Genomic DNA, 26,741 nt, shown 5'->3' with positions numbered 1-26,741 from the left:
TGAGAAACAAATCTTTTATTAAAAATGTTGAGATGCTCTATTAGATGATTTGTAGTGACACAGAGAAGCTGAGAGAAGCACCTTTCACAAACAGGACATTTGTGTTGATGCTTGAAATCTTGAAGAAAATAAAACGGAGAGCTTTAAAAAACACATCCGCGCGTTGAGTTTTTCTCAGGACATTAGTGACAGAAAGACTGCATTTTTCATCATGATTTAACTTGCTGCCTCTGAAACAAGATCTGGTCGAGTTGACAGGATGTGTATAATGTAGATGACATTGATCTGAGGCTGAGCAGTCCAGCAGACGTCTCGCTCTCTGATAAGAACATGTGCAGCTGATACAGAGATGTGCCCAAAGTTCAGCAGGACCTGAATATGGGCTTAGAACTGCTCCTTTGCTCCAGATAAATACATTAAGAGCCACAAATAAAGAGAATTAAAAACATCACAAACACAACTCTGCCTGGCGTCCAGTTACGGGTGGCTTTTCTGTGCATTAGAGAAACGCAGCACACATCTGTGCATTGAGAAACATTTCTAGCCTCGAGACGTGCACACAAATCCACAGACCACAGGAAACTAAAACTGACACGAAGACCAAAACAACTGATCACAGAACATTTTCAGAAACGGACTAAATGAAACGGTTATGAAAATCAACAAAAGCAAAACTGACAATTACCGAGCAACTAACGGAAATGAAGTACATCTAAATAATAATAAAACAACATAAATTACAGTACTGCAAGTTTGACTAAAATAAATGCTGCAGGACGAGGGTCTGAGGCCCAGGAGTGTGTTTTATGAGCAAGACACGACAATAAGATAAGAGACATATCTAATATTACATTACACTACAATATTGCTGTATTTTTACCAAATTACCTAAATCTTTCAAATATGACCATTCATATTAATGTATATTAATATCAATTTATATGACTACTAAATGGATATAACCCTATATAAATACACATGGATACATTAATGTAAATCAGCTGGACTCATTTTGATTTTTCTTTCACTATTCTCCATCGAATCTGTCTAAACATGCTTTAAGTTTGTGTCACGGAGCTTACATCAAAACGTCTGCGCTCTGAGAGTGTTCGTTAATTCTGTTCAACTCTATTCTATGCATTTATAGCAAATGTTAAAATAATATGACCAAATGTAAAAACCAGTGTTGGGGGTAACGAGTAACAAAGTAACGGATTACAGTAACTATATTACAGTTTTGGGTAACGGAGTAAAGTAAGGCATTACACTAATAATATTGGTAACTACACACTACACAGTAGATTAATAGGGAGGCGCTTTACTGCGTTACACATGCCGTGTTTGCCTGTGTGTAAAGTTCTGGGCCAGGTTTCCCGATAACCATTGATCTTAGCGCTTAACAGTGTTTTCTACCAGTAATTTTACGATCGTTCGTTATTGTATGACGTCTGTTCCCAGCATTGCACGTAAAGCAATCACATAGCTGTGCTTCAAGTGCTACGTAGGAGTCGCTCTCCGTTTGTCAAGTGCTGAAATCTCATCTTACAGACGGTTTCATGGAGCACACGCGCCTGGCCCTAAATTAACTTCCGCTCTGTGTTGTGTATATCAGTCTGGCTGCAGTGCCTTCTTTGATTAATACAATTAAATTTAACCATTAACCTGTTAACTGTCACCCCGTCCCCTCTGTGGGACACCTACATTTACTTCACTATATTACAATTAAATCTAATCTAATCTTGACAAACTATATATCGTTGGAAAGGTCTAAGTCTCCCAAATATATATTTTACCAATGTTTTTTGTTGAAAATTATGTAGGAAAAGTAATCTATTAATTTATGTCAAGAGTGCACCCTCAAAAATCTACATTATAACAGGAGTTTTGACCTTTGTTTAAAAGAAAAAGGACTTCTTTGTTGCCTTTCTCTCTATCAAAATCTCAGAATTCATCCTTTAAAACCCATTTTAAAACCAGACATTGCATTACCATGTAAATGGTTCATCAATATCATGTTACAAAATATTTTCATTCATGAATTATAAAAACGTAACCTTGGATCGTGCACTACAAAGTCAGTGTTCAAAAATGTGAGTGACAGTTAAGGGGTTTAAAAGGAGTTGAGAAAAAAATAAAACGGAAAAAAAATGGAATACAGAAAAATTAAAACGGAAAACGGAATTTGGAAAAAATTCCCAATAAAATGTTAAAAAGTGAAGTAAAGTAATAAGTAGCGAAGTTACTTTTCAAATGCAGTAACTAGTGAAGTAATCGCATTACAATTTACAGAAGTAACTAGTAACTAATTACATTTTTTGAGTAACTACCCCAACACTGGTAAAAACGCAGAATTATAATAACCTTGAGGTGGACTCCACCCACTGTCATCTCAAGCCAATCAGATAACAGAAACATTGCCTTGGCCAATCGTAGCATGTTCTCGCTACAGCCGTCACATTTTGATTTACAGTCAGGATGGGAACATGTCGATTCAGATTCATTCTCTTCCTTCAAATTGAGCTGAAGTACTGTTTGTGTGGTCAAAACTTCTTTTAAGTGGCGTCTTTATAGGAGTGTGAGATGCATACCGTCTGTGATAACATCCTAATTGTTGTTTTAACGATGTGTGATTTTAGAGAAAACCAAAATAGTTTCAAACAAAGGACAAGCACTGTTTTGTGTCTCTGAGCAACATGACACTGTTTCGTTCCTGAATGAATCACCCGTTTAAACGAATCGTTTCAATCGCAGTGACTTGACCGTTTCAATTTCGCTTTCAGAGTATCTTTTAATTTATAATTAATCTTCAATATCAGTGGTCAACATTTTATGTTTAATATATCAAAACATCATGTCTTTATTTGTAACTGCAGGTTAAATCGTTTGGGTCCTGCATTAAACAGTGTGTAAACACATCTACATGCCACTTCAGATGCAGCGTCTGTGTTTCGTCTGCACTGCAAAGATCAATTTTGATTTAATTTAGTTCATAACAGCCAAAATGTCTTATTATTCTAACTGACTGATTAAAAAGATGATGCCCACGGTTAAGAAAAATGACTTTATAAAGGTACAAATGCCCATAAAGGTAAAAATCTATTTAAACTTGTTGGAAAGATTAATTTCTATAACTGCTGTGAACCGACCACCACAGAATATGAAGAATATCCAAACTTTAGGAGTCAGCTGTCCACGGTAGTCCTTAAGATATCAGCACAATAACACACTCAAATCATCGTTATGGATAAAATCCCAGAAAACACTGAGATATCATTTTTTGTCTGTCCTTCTTTATATTTCCATTGAGAGCAGTGTATCAGGAAGAAGTCAAGAGTGTATTCAGAGATCCTGAGTGATAACAGCCGACACGAGCAGCACAACGCATTATAATCAGTGATACTGTCTACTGCACTGAACAGATCACCCCTTCAACTTCTGAAGGACCCTATCTAGGACAAAACATCATGTATCTTAACAAATACAAGCCCGAGCGACTATCAGTGACCTTACAGTACAAGCCTCATCGCTTGTGGATAACACAAGCCTGTATCATCTTAATAAACCAAGTATACCGTCTCTACAAAGTGGGAATCATTCTGTATTACATTTAATTACTGTTTGAAACATTTGTAATTAGTGGCGTGACACCCTACTTATAGTGCTAACTATAGAGTGTCAGATGCACAGAGTTGCTCGTATCCATCATTAAATCTGCTCGACTGAAGAACTGGGAATGCTGTTGTGGGACAGTTATTTCATCTATCAAATCAATCGAGTTATTTATTCCTGAATTATGTGACGCTTTCTATCCAGTGTTCCCATAAAGAGACGTAAAGCTCGATTAAATTAGAATACTGTGGCTAACCAAATCTAAATGCTAGGTATCTTTTACTGTAGCACTTCTTATGGATCTTATAATTCATATCTGAGCTAGTGTAAATGAGCAAAGCTGTTTCAGTTAGAGACCGCTGACTGTAAAGCAACACCTGATTGGTTGTAGTGAGAACGTGCTATGATTGGCCGGCAGTAGAGTCCACCTGTCTGTGGATTTGTGTGTACATCTTGATGCTAGAAATGTTTCAAAATACACCGATGCATGCTGAGATGCACAGATGCACAAGAAGCGATTGGCAAATGAATGCCTGGCAGAGCTGTGTTGGTGAATCTCTTCACATGAATTGGTGGACCACTGGAATAAAGGAAGCGATGTAAGCCCAGAGCTGCTGAAGAGGCTGAACAGAGCTCTGGATGAAGAGAGAGGAGAAGTGCTGGAGTACTAACATCTCAGCCGAGGCTCAGCTGCAGGGTTAAAGGAGTGAAGCGTGGCTGAGAGCTGCTGCCCAACACACAAACTATGAGAGCATGAACATAAGCTTGGGTTTGAATCATCTCTTTTCACTTTCCTTCTCCTCCATTCACTGGGGAGCGGTCTCTAAACCAGGCATGTTCTAAGATGTTCTCTAAGGTGTCAATCGCTGATGGCCCTCCATGCCCAAGTTTCTCAAGAAGATCTGTGCATTCTGTGAAAGTTTCCAGAAGAGAATGTCATTAGTCAATGTTTCAGCACTGATCTTTTACTGTCCCTTGTGTCTGAGCTTTATGTGTTTTTCAAGCAATGTTCTTGTCACTGGTCTCACCTCTGGACAGCTGTGCTTTTTTCCAGCACGGATGTCTTATGGTTGTGATGAGCGCATCCAGCACGAAGTATAGGTTTTCAGCCGCTTGCAATTTACCAGGCACTCTGAGCCTCGCCTCTAAATAAGCTTCTTCACTTCCTGTAAACAACACATTTCCAGAGTTTAGTAACGCATCATCAGGGATCTGTCATAAATGAGTGTTCAGAAAGACAACTTACGTTTTTTGATGATGTGCTCTGCGTATCTAAAGTCCATTATCTTCAACTGCAGGGTGTCCGTGTTGATGAGAATATTACTCAGATCGGTTTCATGAAAAATACCACGATCCCAGCAGTGACGCAGAGCAACGGCGACTTGCCACATGATGAGTCTCGCCTTTTCTTCACTCAGGTGACCTGGGTTTTTTTTGATGAACTTACGCAAGGTCACAAAGGGATGGGGATTTTCCATTATCAAGACATTCTGCTCCTCCGTGATAAACCAGTCATATAACTGTATGACGTGTTGGCAGAACGGAGGCCTTTGCAGCATCAACATCGTAGCTGCCTCTTCACACATAGGTCTGAGAAACTCATCCTGAAGAAAAGAGATTGACCAAAGCTTAGCTGACTCCTAACCAATCTCACATCTCCTAACTAAAGAGTGAAGGAAATTAAAGATGATGGCCATCAACTATTATTCTAGACTTGGATTGTCTAATTCAGTTACACCTCATAATGTCTACATACAGAACTTAAATAGAGAATTTCATGAAGAATAAAGTCTTGTCAACTTACCGACTCTGATGTTTTTCCGGGCAAGTGCCTCTTCACAAATCTGATGAGCACCTACAAAATGAAGAACATTTTTGCAAACGTAAGTAAACTGATCTCTCTTTGTTTGTGTCCATGATCATCTGCAGTCTCTTTTAAACGTGTTGATCGATACTGTAAACTAGGGATGGTCATTTCTGTTATTTTTCCTAACCGACAACCGACGCTCGTTAACCGATTGCTAACCGTTAACCAACAAGATTATTTTAAATTAGAAGTGAATTAAATTAGAAAGGATACGTGTCTGTGACCCTTAGAAATACTAACATTTGTTTCCCGAGAACTAATTTTACATGCGCAAAAAGCAGCAAACAACAGAACCTGAGGATTCACTGGTCTTCATATCACATCACGCACCTGCAGCGCTTCTGCGAGCGGAGAAAAACATGATAAAGCTAGGCTATATACATATAACGAGAAACATATTTATACTTAAATTATAAATTAAGAAAATGAGAGACAAACCAGTAGCCTAGTAAGCAGAGTTTCGGCTCATTTTTGTGCTGCGTGAAAGGAAACAGACGGCAGAAAGCGGTATCCTATTTTTCTTTAGCTTTATTTTACAAAAGCACAATGATTTTTTTTTTTTTTGTGAATGTACACAAATAAAGGCAAACCTTTTACAACTGCGATTATGTTTAGGACTGAAAGGAGTAGTTGCTTCCACTGTTAGAAGGAATAAATTCAAGTGATTGCACTGCATGTGCGCACAGTTAAACTTTGCTATACCTTGACAATGCAGCCTGTTCATTATCAAAATAAAATACAGTCAGTCAAACATATGAAAAAAAACATGTGTTCAAACATATGTATTAAAATCTGTTAAGCTGTTAAGTGTCACCGCTGTGATGTTATGAAAAACATTTAGTTTTGCTTTGAACGCGAGTGAAGTACATAATAAATAATATTTTGCCATTCAAATACATGGCGAATACGGAAACATTTGATTTTGTGTCGAGTGAGAGACCCAACGTTGCTTTCAGTTTCGTTTTAGCCTAAATGAGTTGGTTTTGGCTTGTCGTTTATATAGCTATAGCTTCTTATATTTTTCATTCTTGTTCTTTTCTAAATACTGTTAATTGAAAGGATTTGTTGTGGAGTCAGGGGAACTAAACTAGCCTAGCTAGCTTTGTTTACAGTGTTTATTATAATGTTTGTAAACATTTGGCGTCTGCATTAGGCCTATTTCTGAAATAATAAAATGGGACTTATACGTGACTTATGTTTTTTTTTCCCCTAAAAACAACACATTTTACATTTTTATAATTTAACTGATTGTATAATCGGTCAAAATTCGTACCGTCGGTTAAACTGTAAACACTCATGTTTCTGTCAGGACTCAAAGTTCACCAAAACAGTTTGATTATGCAGAAAGATTAACATACCCTCTGGCCATCCGATCTTCTAATTCCTTCATAGACACCCGATCCCACTTCTTCTCCCACTTCATAGAGAGAGCGCAAGTACTCTGCTCCATGTTGAGCTTCATAAGGAAAGTGTGACAACATGTTAATGTACAGCATGAGACTGAAAGCAGAAACAGACTGAATGAATCAGAGCAGTAATAACTGGAGACTCACGATCTGTTGTCTGGGACTCGAGCGGATCTGTGTCTGCTGTCGGTTCTGCTCTGGATGTTTGTGGAGGCTCCTGCGATGGCACACGAGGACATGCTCGGGTTTTGAGGGTTTGGACGTGATGTTTTACAGACTTCCACACGCTCCTCAAACAACCACAGCCTTTCCTCCCTTTTGTGTGTTTCTCTGCAAACAGAGAATATTGATTAGAAACAGGGTTATTATTAGCACAGATTACAGCTGAATCATTAACTTGTAAAACTGTCCTAATGCAGAGCTGCTTTATGTTGTTCAAGTGAATAATTAGCAGGTTTGCACTGCAGTTCATGTTTCTGGTGCTGATGCTGTGCTACACAGACGTCACACAGTAATCGTCTCCTAGTATTATTTCTGTGTCCATGTCAGTTTTGATTTGTATTAACATTGACAGTTACCTGTTGGATTATTTTGTTGTTCAGGATATTTCTCAGCTGAAACAACAGTGCTGCTGGACGGATGAGCTCTGCTGCTCTCCATCTGCACTTGTAAGAAGTTCTCAAAGGTGTCTTCGAACACTTCGCTGCTGCTGCTCTCCGTCTCAGAGTTATTTGCACACATGATATTGGCTTTCTGCATCTTTGACTCTATAGTACTGTGTATTTGAATGCTGTGTCTACAGACTGTGAGTTTGTTAACACTTTCTGTCAAGTTCAGTCTCAGGGAACTGCATGAGCTTCAACTGAAAGTGGCTGGACTGAACTCATTTAGTGTTGTTATATGTTCTGTGCCCTCTGTGACGTCACATCACATATAGAACTGCGTGTCACGTGACCGGTCGAGCGCGCAAGTGACGTCACTTGCAATGACAACAAATAGACCGGAAATAACACTTTCCAGTTGTTCGTTCGCTTTGCCAAAAAGGATGCTGTTAAACGATTTAAAATATTTTAGAACTATATTTTGAGACAGAAACATTTCCTCCCAAAACTATTTTTTTTTTTTTTTGCTGCTTGTTTATCGTAGGATTAAAATATTGTATTTTAGCATTAAAGTAGGCTACGATTATTTACAGTAGCGTAGTGTGGGGTTTCAGTCAGGGCCTTCAGTAAGCAACTGTAAACTACAAACTACACATCTATCTTACACATCTCTGTAACAGCTAACGCAGCCATATGCATCTAATTCACATATAATGCTGCACAGACACACTCTCAATCACAGCTGATCAACAGTTTCAACAGTAGACTAGATTGTGGTGGGTAAATACAGAGTAAATTTCCCTACATGGATCAGTAAAAGTGATCCACCAATACACGGGTCACTATGAACATTCACGTCTCTCTAAAATTACAGACAGCAAAGCTGTACAAAAGCTGGACATCCACACACCACAGTATTATCAACCATCATACACCCCATAACAATGTGCAGGATTCAATACTCGTCAAATAATAAAGCACTTACCTGTCACTTGTAAATAAAGTCCGTGCCTCTGTCATTCCATGTCCCTTCACTCCTATTAAAAAGTAAACATGGCCGAATAACTTGTGCTTGGTGCTAGCCGTTAGCCACTCATAGCTGCAATCTTTCGAATTCAGTTTGAGTAGTTTATCCTTTCTCAGTGATTCCTCTTTTGTCTGCAACAGAGCGCCTTGAAAAGGGCATTTTGTAGATCAACATCTAGATCTGGTGAAGGCGCCGGCGACTGGGCTTTATTTTCTTCTTCTCCTTTCACTTTCATTTTAAAATCTTGGACATTTTCCCAAATAAAACGCTGTTGCCAAATCCGGCTACTTTAACACTGTTGTCGCGGGTTGTTTTTCATGTCCGCTGGTTGAAGCGACCTCAGTGTGGTATTTATCCCCTGGAATATGATTTTTGCTAGCGGAACCCCGCCAAAAACATGTATTTTACTCCTGGAACGCGATTTTTAATGAGGACCCCCCTCGAAACGCGATTGGGCGGGTTTTGTAGAGAAGACCTGGCAACCCTGCCTGCTAGAGCCAGAGGGCGTGCTGTCATTGAACGTCAAAATGTGATTGGCTGACGATTCTGTCACTAATGCTCGTTACAAATCAGATGTGACGTCTTTGAACAAAAGGGTAACACTATCTGACTTTATGAAGGATATTCCAGTTCAACCTCAACGAAACTAATCATAGGCCATTTCGAGGACATTACACAAATGAAAATTATACCTAAATAATAATAATAATAATAACATTTTTCACACAATTTTATTTTTATAGGGCCAGCAGAGAAGGCCCTGACGACCCACCTCTATTTCACATTTATACTGGCAAAGCTAATCATTATCAAATATACAAAATAATTATTGAGTCTAAATAGCTACACAAAATTATCTTCCAAATTATGGATTTAAAAAAAAAAAGAAAAGAAAAAAAAATATTGGGTTTTTACTGTATATTTTTATTTTAAGCCTGTTTCAAGGAGACAGACTATTTACAACTATTTACAATTTTTATTATTGGATAAACTGACAATAGTTTTATAAAATAATACAATATAAAAATAAATACAAGTTTAGAACAGTTCCATAACAAATAAATACAGAAGAAGGAATGCAAAGAAGCACATTATGTATTTTCTTCTGTTTCAGTTCAACAGAATATTTTCAGTTCAATTCAAGTTTATTTGTATAGCACTTTTTACGATACAAATGATTGCAAAGCAACTTTACAGAAAATTAAGTTTCTTCAATATTTAGTAGTAGCTTATCAGTGAATGACTGTCAGTTTATGTGCATACGGCAGAAATGTTCGGAAAAATCAATAAAAGACGTAAACAAACAGATGACGAACACTATTAACAGCAATTATTATATGATGCAATCAAACTTATAGCAAAATGAGGGGTTGGCATCATCTCTTCTCAGGTGTTCTGGATCCAGACTGGAGCTTGTGTAAATCCTAGTTACCACGGGATGAAGATCCAGCAGAAACAGAGAAACACATAGAGACATCATTAGCGTAGCTGCTGTTCCAACAAAGTAAAATTAATTAGTTTAACCCAAGCTAATGAATAATAATGTTCAATTGATCAGATATAACTGCAGTCCAAAATTATGAGATGCATTACTTGAATGCTTGGCGAAAGAGATGTGTTTTTAATCTAGATTTAAACAGAGAGAGTGTGTCTGAACCCCGAACATTATCAGGAAGGCTATTCCAGAGTTTGGGAGCCAAATGTGAAAAAGCTCTACCTCCTTTAGTGGACTTTGCTATCCTAGGAACGACCAAAAGTCCAGCGTTTTGTGACCTTAGGGAGCGTGATGGGTTGTAGCGTGGTAGAAGACTAGTTAGGTACGCAGGAGCTAAACCATTTAGGGCCTTATGGGTAAGTAATGATAATTTGTAACTGATACGGATCTTAATAGGTAGCCAGTGCAGAGACTGTAAAATTGGGGTAATATGATCATATTTTCTTGACCTGGTAAGGACTCTAGCTGCTGTATTTTGGACGACCTGTAGCTTGTTTATTGAAGAAGCAGGACAACCACCTAGAAGTGCATTACAATAGTCCAGTCTAGAGCTCATGAATGCATGAACTAGCTTTTCTGCATCAGAAACAGATAACATGTTTCGTAGCTTGGCAATGTTTCTAAGATGGAAGAATGCAGTTTTTGTAACATTGGAAATATGATTTTCAAAAGACAAATTGCTGTCTAATATAACACCCAGATTTCTGACTGTAGAGGAAGTAACAGTACATCCGTCTAGTTGCAGATTGTAATCTACGAGATTCTGTGTAGTGTTTTTTTGGTCCAATAAGTAATATCTCTGTCTTATCTGAATTTAATAGGAGAATATTTCGATCGGGTGGCATCTGGTTATTTGTTAATCTAGCCACTGTGCTAAATAAAAACCTTGGATTGTTTTGGTTATTTTCTATGAGTTTGTGTATATGCTCTGCTCTAGCAGTTTTTAGAGCCTGTCTATAGCTGGACATACTGTTTTTCCATGCAATTCTAAAAACTTCACAACTTTCTCCATTTGCATTCAAGACTACGAGTTACTTTCTTGAGAGAGAGAGTATTACTGTTATACCATGGCACAGTACGTTTTTCTCTAACCTTTTTCAATTTGATGGGGGCAACAGCTTCTAATGTATTAGAGAAGATAGTGCCCATGTTGTCAGTAATTTCGTCTAGTTCATGTGTATTTATGGGTACACAGAGCAGTTGAGATAGATCAGGCAGGTTATTTGTGAATCTGTCTTTGGTGACTGGAACAATAGTTCTGCCCAGATGGTAACGCTGAGACATAGTTAATATCAGTGATACACAGACTGCACGATACAAGGAAATGGTCTGTGATATCATCACTTTGAGGTACGATATCTATATCAGTAATCCCTTTCATTTAAGGAACAAGTTCACGTCCTTCATCTCAATGAAGAAAAAGCTGAAAGTTTCCAGAGCAACCATTCTGTCCTCCGAAAATTCAGCCTTCTGTAATTTGTCCAAGTCCTCATCAACATCTTCATCCTCCATATAGAGTACTTTGGGCAGCTGAACAGAACCAAGCAGCACACTTGACTGCTCCAAACACCGCTTGCTGCTGGCTTCCTTTAAAACTCTCTGTAAAATAACAGAAAGAACAAGGGAGATACAATTGTAAGAAAACAAAAGCATTGATTCAGTATTGTTCAAAAAACAAAAAGAAACAATTACTTTGCCTTTGTTGCAAGTCCCGTAACAAAACAGTGTACCTCTTTCAAGTGATGATTCAAGCAGTACATCCTCCAACACATTTATACTTGCATCATCTGCCTAACAATTTATAAAATACAAACAGATGAATATTACACTTGAGTGTGTTAATTTAAAAACTTCCTATTTAAAGAGAATTTGCATTTTGTCTGACCCACTACACAGTATATATACCTGTGATGATGATTCTTGAACCCAATGTTGTGGCTCCTCCTGTTACAAACACCACAGTAGAAGCAAACATTCACAAGGTACCATGACATTTTAAGTGTCATTTTCTCAAGGAAATGCTTTTACCTGAAAGGTGTCCTCTATCTTCCTTTACCAAAACAGACTGCCAGTCACCCCTTAGTGCACCTTTAGACTCCTCAGTGAAGTGTGCAAAAACCTTTCCGTGGCTGTAAAAAGTGATAATATTACACAATGTTCCATTATTTGTTTATATCCATAAAAATTTAAAGAAATACTGTACCTATCCAGCCCATAGTTCTCCATTAACATCACACACTACCATTTCTACAGTTCTGGCATGTCCAGCTACTCATAACATGCAAGTTTGAATATTTAAATCACACAAGACTCAACATTATTGTAAACAAGTACTCACAACTATGTAATCATATGAGGAATCCATCACCATGTAAAATGTAGACAATACAGGAAAAATCATTGAGGCAAAACAACAAAAACAATCTTGCTGTAGCCAATGATAATCTCTCTCTGGGGTGTGCCTTATTTTACGTGGCCTATAAAGATAGCCTTAGGTATGGTAGTACGGTGCGTCTCATCGTCACTGGTGACCTCATCCATTTCCGGTGTGTCGCGGGAGTGTTTGTTTGTGTGGACTGGGGAAGCCTGTGGTATAACGCATGTGATACCCGATTGATTTTACATACTGGAGTTTAAATGCCCTGTGCATTGCAAGCAGTTTAAACCGTTTACAGACTGAGGGCGAAACATTGCAGTGGGTTTCTCATCGGGACTTTGGTGACCGTTATACCACTGATTGTTTCTCAGTGTTGTTGCATATGGTCATGTTACCAACTCTTGTCTCACGGTGCTTTGCTGGCTCGACGGCCGGAACGGATGCATAATCTACCACGTACAACTGTATTCACGTGCTGCTGTGGTATTGTGTTTATGACTGTTTAAAGCTGGACACTTGCAACATCAGCTGTCTGGTAGTCTGGCGTGCCGCAGATTCGATACAATGGTCTACGTTACTCTCGCTTTGAGGCATCAAATGGTTTAACCATCCAGCAGTCATTATCTCAATTTGGTTCCTTTTTGAGTGGTGTAAACGCTATATAATTTGAACTACTTTTGCTTATTTTTGCTTTCTTGTTTTGTTTATGTGAGCCCCTTTCCTTTTAGAACATTTAGTATTCTTTTGTCGTAGATTTATTTTTCTTTTCTGAATTTATAATTTTGTTGTCAACCAAGTTTCTGTGAACTGGTTGTTAATTGAATGTTTTCTTTGGTTTAATTAGAGTTGTGAATTTGTTTTTGTTTTTTCTTTCATTCACAGTTTCACTGTAGTGGTTTATTAGTTGATGGTAACCATAGGTGTGTGTAGTTGTTCTTAATTCATTGAGTACTCAAGTTTTATAAGAATGTATGTGAGTGTGTATATTTGATTGTATGTTTAATGTGTAATTCTGCTTCCTCTCCAGTTGTTGGTGTGATCGTGTCTGTGTGGACGAGTCTCTCTCTCTCTCTCTCTCTCTCTCTCTCTGTGTGGTGGTGGTCTCTTCTGATTGCAGTGTTCCACATTTGTGGTCTGAAGTGTGAGTGCACGAGTGTTTGCGGTGTCATTTTCAGAGAATGAGCAAGTAGTCCCCAGCCCTGGAGTGGAGGCCGAATTGTGTGTGTGTTAATGTGTATTTTGATTCGCATATTTGAATACATTTATTAATAGTGTCCAAATAAAAATTAATGGTCTTAACTCAGCCGCAACCGAACCTGTGTGCTTTAAAGTTAATCTTATCAGGCGATTCCCCGGTAAATTTGCCTCTGGGGTGGCGTAGTCGGGTATCTTAGCGGGCCAGAGTTTAGGTCTGCATTCTGGGGGTTAGGCAACCCTCTCTCCCTGGTGTGAACTCTCAAATTTATGCCCATTATAAAACGAGCGCTCCGCCACATTACCATTAACATAAAGACACCACAGCCCGTGCCATAAGGTTGATCTGGAAAGTCCTTTAATAAAACAAAAGAAAGATGAGTGAATATAATATTTCAAAAAGTAACACTTTTGAGACTTCTTTCTCAAGAGCTTCTCAAGAACAGGTTGATTTTGGTCTGTCTAATTAATATTCATGAGCCTATCTTCTGATTGGCCTGTTGCTTTCTGAGTGACGCACGGCCAGGCCAACCACAGGTAACTAGGGTCAGCGGACCAGCGCAGATTCAGCTACGTAAAGAGCATAAAATATCATCTTGTTGTCATGCTGTGAATCAACATAATACATCCTCGAATTAGAAATTGACAAGTGTGTTAAACGTGATAAAACGAGCAGACTGGACAGAAACGATCATCAAAAATGCTTGCGTTTGCAGCGCACATTTCACACAAAGGTTCAATAAAGTATTTGTTGTTATGGATGCATCTACAGATTTCTAAATATATATACATCATCATCATGACTAGACACGGTGAGTTTGTCTTTACTAAACACGTTAGATTTGATCAACCACACAGTAACAATCCTGTCAGATCATCCATACTTTGAGTGAGTGTGTAACGTTACAGCTCGGTCGATCTGGATTTGTGGTTAAAGTGAACCTTTTCGACATGTTTCCGTGTTGTTGTTGCTCAGTATTGTTATGGACGTGATTTTGTCTCGGGGTTTGGCAAAAAGAGAGTGGGACCATGGGCGGAGCTCGGGGTGGTGACTGAAGGAGAGTGGGACGGTGGGCGGAGCTCGGGGTGGTGACTGAAGGAGAGTGGGACGGTGGGCGGAGCTCGGGGTGGTGACTGAAGGAGAGTGGGATGGTGGGCGGTGTTCGGGGTGGTGACTGAAGGAGAGTGGGATGGTGGGCGGAGCTCAGGGTGGTGACTGAAGGAGAGTGGGACGGTGGGCGGAGCTCGGGGTGGAGACTGAAGGAGAGTGGGACGGTGGGCGGAACTCGGGGTGGTGACTGAAGGAGAGTGGGACGGTGGGCGGAGCTCGGGTGGTGACTGAAGGAGAGTGGGATGGTGGGTGGTGCTCGGGGTGGTGACTGAAGGAGAGTGGGCCGGTGGGCGGAGCTCGGGTGGAGACTGAAGGAGAGTGGGATGGTGGGCGGTGATCAGGCTGGTGACTGAAGGAGAGTGGGACGGTGGGCGGTGCTCCGGGTGGTGACTGAAGGAGAGTGGGACGGTGGGCGGTGCTCAGGCTGGTGACTGAAGGAGAGTGGGCCGGTGGGCGGTGCTCCGGGTGGTGACTGAAGGAGAGTGGGATGGTGGGCGGAGCTCGGGTGGTGACTGAAAGAGAGTGGGACGGTGGGCGGAGCTTGGGTGGTGACTGAAGGAGAGTGGGACGGTGGGCGGAGCTCGGGGTGGTGACTGAAGGAAAGTTGAATGGTTCTCGGGTGGTGTCTCAAGGAGAGTGGGACGGTGGGCGGAGCTCGGGTGGTGACTGAAAGAGAGTGGGACAGTGGGCGGAGCTCAGGTGGTGACTGAAAGAGAGTGGGACGGTCGGCGGTGCTCGAGTGGTGACTGAAGGAGAGGGGCACAGTGGGCAGAGCTTGGGTGGTGACTGAAGGAGAGTGGGACGGTGGGCGGAGCTCGGGGTGGTGACTGAAGGAAAGTTGAATGGTTCTCGGGTGGTGTCTCAAGGAGAGTGGGACGGTGGGCGGAGCTCGGGTGGTGACTGAAAGAGAGTAGGACAGTGGGCGGAGCTCAGGTTGTGCCTGAATGAGAGTGGGACGGTGGGCAGAGCTCCGGTGGTGACTGAAGGAGAGTGGGACGGTGGGCGGAGCTTGGGTGGTGACTGAATGAGAGTGGAATGGTGGGTGATACTCGGGGTGGTGACTGAAGGAGAGTAGGGTGTGGGCAGAGCTCGGGGTGGTCACTGAAGGATAGTGGGACGGTGGGCAGAGCTTGGGGTGGTGACTGAAAGAGAGTGGGATGGTGGGTGATACTTGGGGGGGTTGACTGAAGGAGAGTAGGGCGTGGGCGAAGCTCGGGGTGGTCACTGAAGGAGAGTGGGACGGTGGGCGGAGCTCGGGTTCTCTCTAGGTCGTCCTCAGACGAGCCTTCCATCGTTGCCTCCAGTCATCCCGATTCTCCATGCATCTGGCCAGTTCATTGGTGCTCTGGGCTCCTGCATCCCTCTTGAGTATGTCCACGTACGTTAGCGTGGGACGTCCTCTTGACCGATGGCCATGTGTTGATTCCCATAGCACCAGCTTGCTGGCTGGCAGCTCTCGATGCCTTCGGCAATGTCCTGCAAGTCTCATTCTCCTCACAGCAATCTTATTGCTTACTCTAGGTACTCCCTCATACAGGATTTTATTGGTTACATGCTCACTCTTGCTGATGTTAAGCACTGCACGCAGCACCCGTCCAGGGACTTCTCTAAGGTTGGATTCAGGGTCCAGCATTCACTGCCATAGAGGAGAACGGACTCTACCATCACGTAGAAGAAGCTGAGCTTGATTTGGCGGGAAAGGTTGGAGTTCCATACACTGTTCATGCCGTTCAGGGCCCTCCATGCAAGTGCCTTCCTCACTTTTAGATCTTGCTCAGTTGAGTTGACCCATGTGCCCAGGTATTTGAAGTCCTCAACTTCTTTCAGCACAGTGTCTCCTGGTGTTATCAGAGGCTGATGTTCTGGTGGAACGTTGTAGGTCATGACCTCAGTTTTCTTTGCATTTATCCTAAGGCCAACCTTGGTGCACTCTAGCTCTACCCTTTGTAGTAGTTTCTGTGCTTGTTCCATGTTGTCGGAGAACAGACTGATGTCATCTGCATAGTCAAGGTCTGTCAAGATCACTCCCGGGTGTCGACTTGACTTCCTTGGTGTCAGCGTGAAGCTAAGTTCCTGCTCTCGTCCACTGATTGCCTTCTTGAGCACATAATCAAGGACTATGATGAAGAGGAAGGGGGCTAGTGTGTCCCCTTGCATAACTCCAGCCAGGATGTCAAACTCCTTGCTGTTGCCATCTGGGGTCACCACCCTGGCCCTTGTTCCTGAGTACATGGACTCTATTGCCCGGAGTAGGTTCGGAGGAATTCTGTATGCCTTCAGGATCTTCACCATTGTACCTCGGTGAATCGAATCAAATGCCTTTTTCAAGTCTATGAAATATAGGACTGCAGTCAGGTTGTCCTTCCTCAGTGCCAAGATCTGGGCTGTAGCAGTTCGCCCTTCTCGAAAGCCGTTCTGATTTACTCTCAGGTGAGGGTCGATTGCTTGCCGGACCCTGTTCAGAATCACACGGTTGTAGATTTTCGCAATACTACAGGTCAGGCTGATGCCACGGTAGTTGTCCGGCTTTGAGAGGTCTCCGGATTTGGGGACTTGCACGATGTTTGATAGAGACCAGATATCAGGCAGCCGATTGTGCAGCAGAGCAAGGTTGCAGAACTCTAGAATGATGTCATCAAAGTCACAGTTCTTCAGCACCTCTGGGGGTATGCCATCCGGACCAGCACTTTTTCCCACTCTTACTGTGGCTTTTGCCCTTACGAGCTCACAGAGTGTGAAGGGACCATCGTTGATGTTCAGGTTTGGGAGGTCTGATGGTATTTCCTCTTCCTCAGCTGCGTCTGCTGTTTCCCCCAGCAGCCTTTTGAAGTGGCTTGACCAGGTCATCACCCTCTCCTCCGGGCTGTGTCCCTTCACCTGTCCCTCCTTTGACCTCTTCCGCCCCGTCATTTAATTGATGACCCTCCAGGCCTCCCCATACTGCTGTTCCCCTTGCGCCGCCTGCACCCTCCGCACTCTTTCCATCAGTTCTATGGCATCATAGGTTCAGAAAAGAAACTGTTTGGCTTCGTTCAGCTCGCTGCGCCTCTCTGCAGTTGGTTCCCGCTCAAAGGTCAGGCGGGCTTCCTCCACCATCCCACGTGCTGCTATGACCTCTGGATGTTTTGATCGCAGGGAGGTTCTGACTTTCTCCATCTTAGGCATGCACAGTCTGGTCGCCTCCTTGTTTACTGTGATGAATCTCCTGTATTCGCCGCTTGCCTCCGCTCCCCTGTCCAGCTGCTGGAATTGTCTCCTCACTTCCTCTGTGTTTCTGGTTAGAAGGCCAGGGTCACTTGAGAAAGCTTTCCAGTTATACTGTATTTTGGGACTTGGTTTGGGAACCCTGAGGCTCAGGCGAACTCTCATTGCGTTGAAGGTTCCCATAACAACTGGTTTCCGACAGCGCAATGATTGCATTGGACGGGGTGATGTAGTCGGACAGGACCCTCCCCGGGACAATCCCAGAGTTTAAGGTCCTGTTGTCATGGTATCCTCCAGGAGGAGGACCAGCACAACCGTCAGCCGCGATGTTCCTATGGACTCCTGCCGCTGGAAGTATATGGTTGGCTTTACTATGCTGATAGTGGACTGTGGGGTGCAACTCCTCACAGTCCCGATTTTATTTCAGAGTGACCTTCTCTTAGACAGGTTGCCATCCAAGGCTATGAGCCCCATCTGCCCATGCTATTTGACCCCTAGCTGGGGGCAGTGGTTGGCAGACACCAGGGCGTATCCTCACGCCGGTGGGCCTGCACGTCGTGCCTCTGGGGCCCACTGCTGCTCCGAGATCCCCTGCAGATTAGCCTGGGGCCTCGCGGGGCCTGGCATCCGTGTGTGGCCACGTGGAGGCACTACAGGAGTCTTGGTGGTAGAAAGGCTGTGTACCCGCACTCGGCTCCTCTTATTCACCTCCACTAGGGGGGCTAGCCGGTGGCAGTAGTTGAAAGCAGAGAGTAGCAGGCAGGAGCAACTTGCAGCACACAACATGCACTGACTACAAGTACTTCTACACACTACTGCACGTGACGCATCACACACACCCTGTGCAAGCACACACACACAAGGGTTGGTGTCTGAAGGAGAGAGGGATGGTTGGTGGAGCTCGGGGTGGTGACTGTATAGGTCTGACGTCAACTTTTTACAGAAACCACGCATCATGAAAAATCACAGCTATTTTATGCAGGTTGTGTGCATTTTACTGTGGACTGATGGTTTTGAAACTTATATTGTAGTTAAATAGCCCCTAGTCCTCAGTTATAGTGAAAAGAGCCAGGTAATTTCAGTTTTGACATATGGGCCCTTTAAGTGAGCATCATCCTGACATGATACAGAAAGTTCAAGTGAACATATAACTGTGAGCATTTAACTGTGAGCATAACAGGGAATAGAACAGCACTTATACTGTACTTACAGGCAGTCTCAAAAATGGATCACAGTTGTTCGGTGGCTGCCATGTTGGTACAACATAAAGGTCAACTGTGTAAATGTTCTTGCCCTGCAGGATATTGTGTATACAATGCAGATTTCAAAATATGTATGACCTTTGCAAATTCTGTATTCAGTACAGTGTGATTCATCCTTTGTGTCTTATCCATGGAGTCCACCTAGTATAACTAGGTTACACAGCAAATGGAATTTTTGGTCAGGCCTAACCAAAGTCTTCTCAATACCATGCCAAATAAAGACATAGATCTCAGATTTCTTTATCTGGCTTCTTCAACAAAAATTCTTCTTATCTAATAAAGTTGTTGAAGTAGCGGTGGGCGCTATCCCAGTATGAAAGTGACTACCGGTATTATGTTGTTCCATGATATGGATTTTGCTATACCATGAATAACATTATATATTCATGAATTCAAATTTTGTATTTATATAGGTTTGTTCAATTTGGTACGCTTTGCAAATTTGAACACAAATGACGATAAAGAGTCGAGGCTGAACGGTTTTTGCAACGCCGTACTACACAGGCATTAGTAATCAAATACAGAGCATCGTAACAGATCAAACTAATAGAGCACAAATCCCTGCTCCAGTGGTTCCCAAACTGAGGGACAGTATACAGTCAGCAGATTATTTTGCAAAAGAAACCTCTGCAGGGTGATAAAGACTACACTGCATAACTGTCCCGCTTATCATGCGGCCACTTGCCTGATAAGAAAATAATTGAATACAAAATATTAATTTGACATATTTTAATGACCTCAACATGACTCGCAGTACCCAATAATCCGAAATTATTAATGAGCAGCAAATCAGCATATTAGACTGATTTCTGAATATCATGTGACACTGAAGACTGGAGTCATGATGCTTCAGCTGCGTATCACAGAAATACAGAAGCCTATGTGAAAAAAACAATCAAATAGATTAATTAAACTGACAGTATTTCACAATATTACAGTGTTTACTGTATTTTAATAAATAAATGTAGCCTTGGTGAGCATAATTGACTTTCCAAACAACAACAACAACAAAGAAAGTGGGTGGGGCCTTGAAAATATTTTTCCCTACCAAAGAGGGAAGGTTTGGGAGCCACTGGCCAACTCAAACACACAATATTTAATTTAATTTAATTCATACATTCATGCACATTTGAACTTTTTGAGAAAAACAATGCCACAATAAAAAATACTTTTCAGGTCTATTTGCAATCCCTCACTTTTTCTAGTTATATAAGGTTAAATCATTTTTACTGTATTTTGTTTTTTCTCATATTGCAATATAATATCGATATCACCTGGACCATGTAAAATATTGTGTTATGATCTTTAGCTCATATTGTAGAAGATGTTTATTAATCGAGTATAATTAATGTGAATCTAGCTATTTATATATTATTCCATTATTTCCATTCAGTCATTAAAATTCCTTTCAAAAGTCTTTTTTTATTATTGACTTTCATTGAAAGTAACAAGTTTTATTATTGAAAGAGTCATTCTATTAATTCTATTCTATTATTAACAATTGTAACATTGTAAAGTAACATTGTAAACTAACAATTATTTTATTGCATTACTTTCCAAAATAACAAGTGTTATTGGTGTTTGGTCACAGTATTCAACACCCACAGGCAGGGCGTAGCTGGGGTCAGCAGGGTCCCGGTGAAGGTTGTACCAGTGGGCACTGTTTGAAATTGTTTAATTTGTATGTTCGTTCATTTTTATTTATTTTTGCTATCAGAGTTAAACTCTTGTCAGAACAAATTCGTCTTGATAATGTCATATCTTTGATAGAAATGTACGTAATGGATTACAATCAACCAAAACTACAGACAACTGTTAATATGACAATATTAACACAACTATCAATACTTTCTTGACCAATTACCAAGCAATGCTTCATTTTGTTCAGACTGTGGTGTGAAAAGGTTGCATTAGCCATTCAGAAAAAAAAACACATAAGCAATACATGGTGCTTTATAAGGTGCTGAATAATTTTTGTTCCCAATTATTTATATGTGACATCATGACCCAAACGAGGGAAATGAGCAGGCAGAAGGCAGTAGCGAAGTTTCAATAAAAAAACATTTTATTCAAAAGAAAATATAATTACAAAGAAAACAAACATTAACATATTAAACAGATATAGCAGACCTTCAATGCAATTACCCACAAAGGAAAAATGTAAACAAAAACAATCAAAAATAAAGAAACAAGACCTACAGATGGCCACAGGTTACCTAGATTGTGAAAAAAACAGAAATGGCAACCGTGCTCCCACTGCAATCAAGCTCACGGCAATCACACTGCAAGCCTAAAGGGAAGAAAAAATAAAGTGACCAAACCACCACACCACTGCTATCCACCAGTGAAGGCAACCCCGCAGCCACCGTCAGGTCAAAAGAAATCTACAACAAAGAAACACAACAAACAATAGTATTAACAGTGGGTAATGCAAATAGGACAAATAAGGCAACACTGTAAAATAACAATGTTCTACTTCATCCCTTTTTTTGTCTTTAGTGTGACCTCAGTTCTCCCTTAGCCCACTCCGGTCCAACATCCAACCAAAAAAAAGAACACAAACAATCTTAATAATTCACCCTAAAAATAAACGGTAATCGTGCATCCCTCTACCATCCGTTATTTTGGTTTATGACACTCGGGCAACCATCCAGCAAAAATACTCCTAAATGATGCATCATATGTTCAGCACTCAACAACGTTCCAATATTTGATGTATGACTGCACAAACGATCCTTACACATTTGGTCGATTGCCACCATGCAACACAGACAAGCTGCGACTTTCATTCATAAATCTTCAACGGAACAAAGGCGGAAGTGAACGAACAAATCTCCTTACTTCCTTTTATAGAACTGAGGCTAATGGGATTTGTAGTTCTAAAACACGCCCCGTTACAATCTACCCCCCTAAATTTAAATCGACGTCCCGTCGATCACATCACACTACAACCATGGGCGGAACATTTCATGGGGCCTATTGTTGAACAGCCCTATCATAGGGAGAGCAAACTGACCACTTAGTTGGACTTTGCTAGAACATGCTGGCCGAGGGAGACGATATGGATTTGCATGGCATCCAGCTGTTGACCTCTTAGTACACCTTACTGCAACTTCTGGTTGTGACGGCTGATGTTCTTTAGTGCAGTCCTCTACTATAGTTGGATAGATGTTCTCTTCTTGAGGTCTAATAATTTTCTCATGAGTAGATGTACACTCAGGCAATAGGGACACAATAAATTTTCTCATGAGTAGATGTACACTCAGGCAATAGGGACACAATAACCATGTCCCCATCTCTGTCTTCAGAGGTTTCGTGATGGTCCACTAAAACCGGAAGTCCAGGATCATCCAAGGAGGTATGAGCTGGACGCAACTCACAATGGTGAATATGTCTGAGATTACCTCCTCCATCCACAGGGGTAATAGAAAACACTGCTCCATTTCCATCTGGACACCGGACCACCTTATAAGGAGTAGGATCCCAGGCATCTTGGATCTTATTCCTGCCTTTTATGTTATGAGCTCTCTGATACACCACCTGCCCTTCTTGTAACCTTTCATGGCACACCTTAAAGTCATTTAATAAGGCACGATGCTCTATGGCACCCTTAAGGCGGGCTCGGGCCTTAATAAACATCCGTTCCAGATTGTCTCTATGGTCCACTACCCAGTCCACTTCACTGTGAGTGTGATTGTCCAATCCTAACATGAAGTCCAGGGGTAAATGTGGCTCTTGTCCGAACATAAGAACATAAGGACAGTACCCAGTGGCCTGGTGCTCAGTGGTGTTATATGCATACACTACCTGGGCAAGATGATCTGGCCAATGGCATTTTTCCTCTGGAGGCAGAGTACGCAACAAGTCATGCATTGTTCTATTAAAACGCTCACATTGGCCATTTCCTTGTGGTCGATAAGGTGTAGTACGAGTTTTTGAAATGCCATACAGTCTACATAACTCTTGAATGAGTCTGCTCTCAAAGCACCGCCCCTTATCAGAGTGAATTTGTCATGGTACACCAAATAAGTAGAACCAATGTTCTACTAGAACACGTGCCACTGTTGATGCGGTTTGATCCTTTATTTGGGATAGCCTGTGTGAACTTTGAGAATACATCAGTCATAACCAGTACATTTTCAAGTCCATTTGATGCAGGTTCCAGCAAAGTTAAATCAATGGCCAATATATCCAATGGCCTCTCTGCAGTCAAATGCCCCATGAAACTACGTACTTTTGGTCGTACCACTTTAGCTAGGGTGCAACGCTGGCATTTTTTACACCATTCTTCAATGAACTTGAACATACCAGGCCAATAACACCGAGTTCTCACCAAGCTTGCCGTCTGCTCAATCCCTTGATGTCCATGATCATCATGCAGACTTGTAAGGACCCTTTCCTTGAGAGCCGCCGGTAACACAACTTGATAAATTTCCCGATGTTCATCCTGGGGCCAGAATCGCCGATGCAAAACACCCTCTATTTTCACCAGCTTCCCCCACTGCCGTACCAATTCAAGTACTTCTGATGACTCAAATGCCCTCTCCTGTGCATCTGGTGGCTTTTGGCGATCCCAATAAACAAGGAACCGGCCAATAACTGAATCAGATCCTTGCAAATTGCTGATATGTTCTCTGGGTTGTTCAGGGAGAGCAGAGATGGTTTCACTTAAAACTTGTTGACAATCATGAGTACAATGATATAATTCCCTTGGTACAGCAGTGGTCATAGACAGCTCAGCTACAGGGGCAGCAGTTTTTCGAGACAAAGCATCAGCGTTAACATTGGAACGTCCAGGTTTATACTTAATCTCCAAATCAAAGTCAGCAAGCTGGTTCGCCCATCGTTGTGCCAATGCCCCCAATTTTGCGGTCTGCAAATGACTGAGTGGATTGTTGTCTGTATACACCAGGCACTTCTGACCAAGCAAATACTCTCTAAACTTTTCAGAGACAGCCCACTTTAGAGCCAAAAATTCCAACTTCATTGAGCTGTAATTCTGCATATTGCGTTCGGATGGTCGCAGACCACGACTGGCAAAAGCAACTGGTCGATATTTACCTCCATGTTCTTGAGATAGAACAGCTCCCAAACCTTGGTGGCTTGCATCGATGTCCAAGATAAAGGGCTTACTGAAATCTGCATAAGCAAGGACTGGAGAATTGGTCAAAGCAGTTTTAAGAATCTGAAATGCATTTTCACATAATTCAGTCCATTTAGTGCCCAGATCAATCCTTGGTCATCGGCTCTTTTGTCCCCTGATCACTTCTGCAACTAAAGTATTCAAGGGTCCAGCAATACAAGAAAATTTTTTAACAAACCGCCGATAGTAACTAGAAAATCCAAGAAAGGATCAAAGTTCTTGAAGAGTTTGCGGACGAGCCCACTTAGCTACAGTAGATATCTTCTCTGGGTCTGTACTGACTCCTGCGGAAGATACCACATGCCCCAAATAACGTACCTCTGGTCGGAAGAAGCAGCATTTACTGAGTTTTATCTTCAAATTCTGTTGTCTCAGCCGATCCAACACCAGCTCCAGTCGATGAAGATGTTGTTTGACAGTAGCTGAGAAAACAATAACATCATCCAAATAGAGCAATAAGGACTGGAAACTCTGATCCCCAAAAATCCGCTCCATTAATCTTTGAAACGTACTTGGGGCATTGCACAGCCCAAACAGCATCCTATTGAATTCAAAGAGCCCAAACGGGGTGCAAAAGGCAGTTTTAAAACGATCCGCTTCAGCAACCGGTACCTGGTTATATCCACTAGCCAGGTCCAATGTTGAAAACCACTTTGCTCCCATCAAGGCATCAAGTGACTCCTCTATCCTTGGTAAGGGATAGGCATCCTTGCGAGTTCTAGAATTGAGCTGGCGATAATCAACACACATCCTCAGGGAGCCATCCTTTTTCTTCACCAATACAATAGGCGATGCATAAGGGCTGCAACTCTCCCTAATGACTTGGCTGTCCAACAACTGTCTAATATGTGTCTTTACTTCCTCAAACTGACTGGGAGGAATTCTACGATGTCGCTGCCGTACAGGTGCATTATCTACTAACAGGATTTAATGATCAATTAAGGTTGTACACCCCAGGTCACTATCATTCTTAGCAAAAACATCCAAATATTTTATTAAAAGTCTCCTAACGTCTCTGAAAGTCCCTGCAATTCTAAACCTTCAATGTCAATGTTGGAGGCTGTTGTAATAGTTTGACACTGAACGATCATGGTATTAGAGTCACAAGATAAATCTTCCTTAAAAAAAATATCTTGATCTGATTGTATCACTACCTCAGCACTAACCAGACTACCCAATCTAATTCTTGATGGTAAATATAGGGGTTCTGTGCTAACATTAACCACTGGTATTTGGACTATTCCTTGAATACACTGCAACAAAGCAGGTGAAATTAACACCCCAGCAGGCAGACCCCCATCATCGGGACCCAGAGGTTCTAAAAAAACAGAAGTACAACTTTTTATACTCTTAGGGCACAATGCAGGCACTAACCTCATGGTCCCGGCTGGAATCTGAACAGGATGGCAGGACTGCACCTTTACATAACCCATCAATCCAGGAGAGGGGGCATCATCTGCTCGATGGCACTGTGACAGGGCATCCTTCCAGCCTAATTCTGCCTGCCTGACCTGTGAAACTGAAAATAGTGCTGGGCCATGTTTTTCAAACAAGTCATTATAACACTGTCCAATCACATTCATGCCTAAAAGGCCAGGAGTCAGCTCTTTCCTCTGATGGGACAGAATATCAACAGGGTCCTTCACAACCAAAATACCTTGTCCTAGAAGAATTTGCCCCAACACAGTCACATCGGTTTCAAAATATCCCACATATGGTATTTCAAGCTCCTCCACCAACGTCTCATTCACAGTCACTTGAGGTGATCTAGAGTTTGCATCTATAGGCCAGGGTTGTCGACAATATCTAGCTATATGCCCAACTCGATTACAACGAAGGCATCGTCGTGAACTATTTTGCCTAGTTGACGTGACAGAGGACTCATTCTTTTGAGACATAAAGCTTTCAAGACGCTGAGTAAGCTTGTTTATTTGTACTTGTTGCTGCTTTAACATTTCTTTAACTTCTTTTAGCTCTGAAGATTCCTGGAATCTAACCTTAGGTTCAGGCTCAACTACCCTGCCTTGAGTAACATTACACCATGGCTGAACATATGAAGAAGCTACTTCTCTATTGCCCTCTTCCACCCACCTAAGAGCTTCACTTCGAACATCCAGTAGAGTAGAAGATGGCTTCTCCCGTACTAATCGTTTTAGTTCGCATTTTAGCATTACATCTCAAACGTGTTCCACAAACTGATCTCGAAGCACCCTGTCAGAACTTGGAACACTGCCTGGATTAACAGCAAGAATCAAGTCCATTAAAGACATTAAAGCATGGGAAAATTCAGTCAATGATTCACCTTCTTTCTGTTTTCGTTCATAAAACCTTTGTTGTAATTGGACAAATGTCTGTTTACCCCCATACAAGTCTTGTAAAATATCAAAAACAGATTCTGGAGTTTCCCTAGTAGCTGGCGGACGGAGTTTTATCTCCATTCTAGC

At 41.7% G+C, this 26,741-nt stretch overlaps 1 protein-coding gene and 1 long non-coding RNA gene across 3 annotated transcripts; both read right to left on the bottom strand.

The window, feature by feature from the left end:
* Nucleotides 1-2,221: 2,221 nt before the first annotated feature.
* On the bottom strand, nucleotides 2,222-7,916 carry LOC113101094 (serine/threonine-protein kinase pim-1-like). The gene is made up of 7 exons (XM_026265561.1): nucleotides 7,461-7,916; nucleotides 7,030-7,212; nucleotides 6,835-6,932; nucleotides 5,414-5,464; nucleotides 4,856-5,213; nucleotides 4,638-4,775; nucleotides 2,222-4,520 (listed from the first exon to the last, which is right to left on the bottom strand). Exons 1-7 carry the CDS (start codon nucleotides 7,639-7,641, stop codon nucleotides 4,396-4,398), a joined length of 1,134 nt encoding a protein of 377 aa, XP_026121346.1. The 5' UTR covers nucleotides 7,642-7,916; the 3' UTR covers nucleotides 2,222-4,395.
* Nucleotides 7,917-11,289: 3,373 nt separating this feature from the next.
* Nucleotides 11,290-12,685, bottom strand: LOC113101095 (uncharacterized). 2 transcript variants are annotated; one of them, XR_003289922.1, is made up of 5 exons: nucleotides 12,210-12,685; nucleotides 12,035-12,135; nucleotides 11,912-11,950; nucleotides 11,699-11,797; nucleotides 11,290-11,605 (listed from the first exon to the last, which is right to left on the bottom strand). It is a non-coding gene; the product is annotated as an uncharacterized LOC113101095 (long non-coding RNA). The 2 variants fall into 2 exon arrangements; XR_003289923.1 differs by having other exon boundaries at nucleotides 11,737-11,797.
* Nucleotides 12,686-26,741: the final 14,056 nt, after the last annotated feature.

This window comes from Carassius auratus, unplaced genomic scaffold (genome assembly GCF_003368295.1).
Source record: "Carassius auratus strain Wakin unplaced genomic scaffold, ASM336829v1 scaf_tig00217506, whole genome shotgun sequence".
NCBI lineage: Eukaryota > Metazoa > Chordata > Actinopteri > Cypriniformes > Cyprinidae > Carassius > Carassius auratus.
The sequence above is the reverse complement of the archived record's forward strand: the minus strand, read 5'-3'. Positions and strand labels throughout refer to the sequence as shown.

Coding starts and splice junctions, on each gene's coding strand:
- LOC113101094 (XM_026265561.1), bottom strand. CDS start 7,641: ATGCAGAAAGCCAATATCATGTGTGCAAATAACTCTGAGACGGAGAGC. Junction 6,933..7,029: donor CGAGTCCCAGACAACAGATC/GTGAGTCTCCAG, acceptor TTCCTTATGAAG/CTCAACATGGAGCAGAGTAC. Junction 4,776..4,855: donor AGAGCACATCATCAAAAAAC/GTAAGTTGTCTT, acceptor TGTTGTTTACAG/GAAGTGAAGAAGCTTATTTA.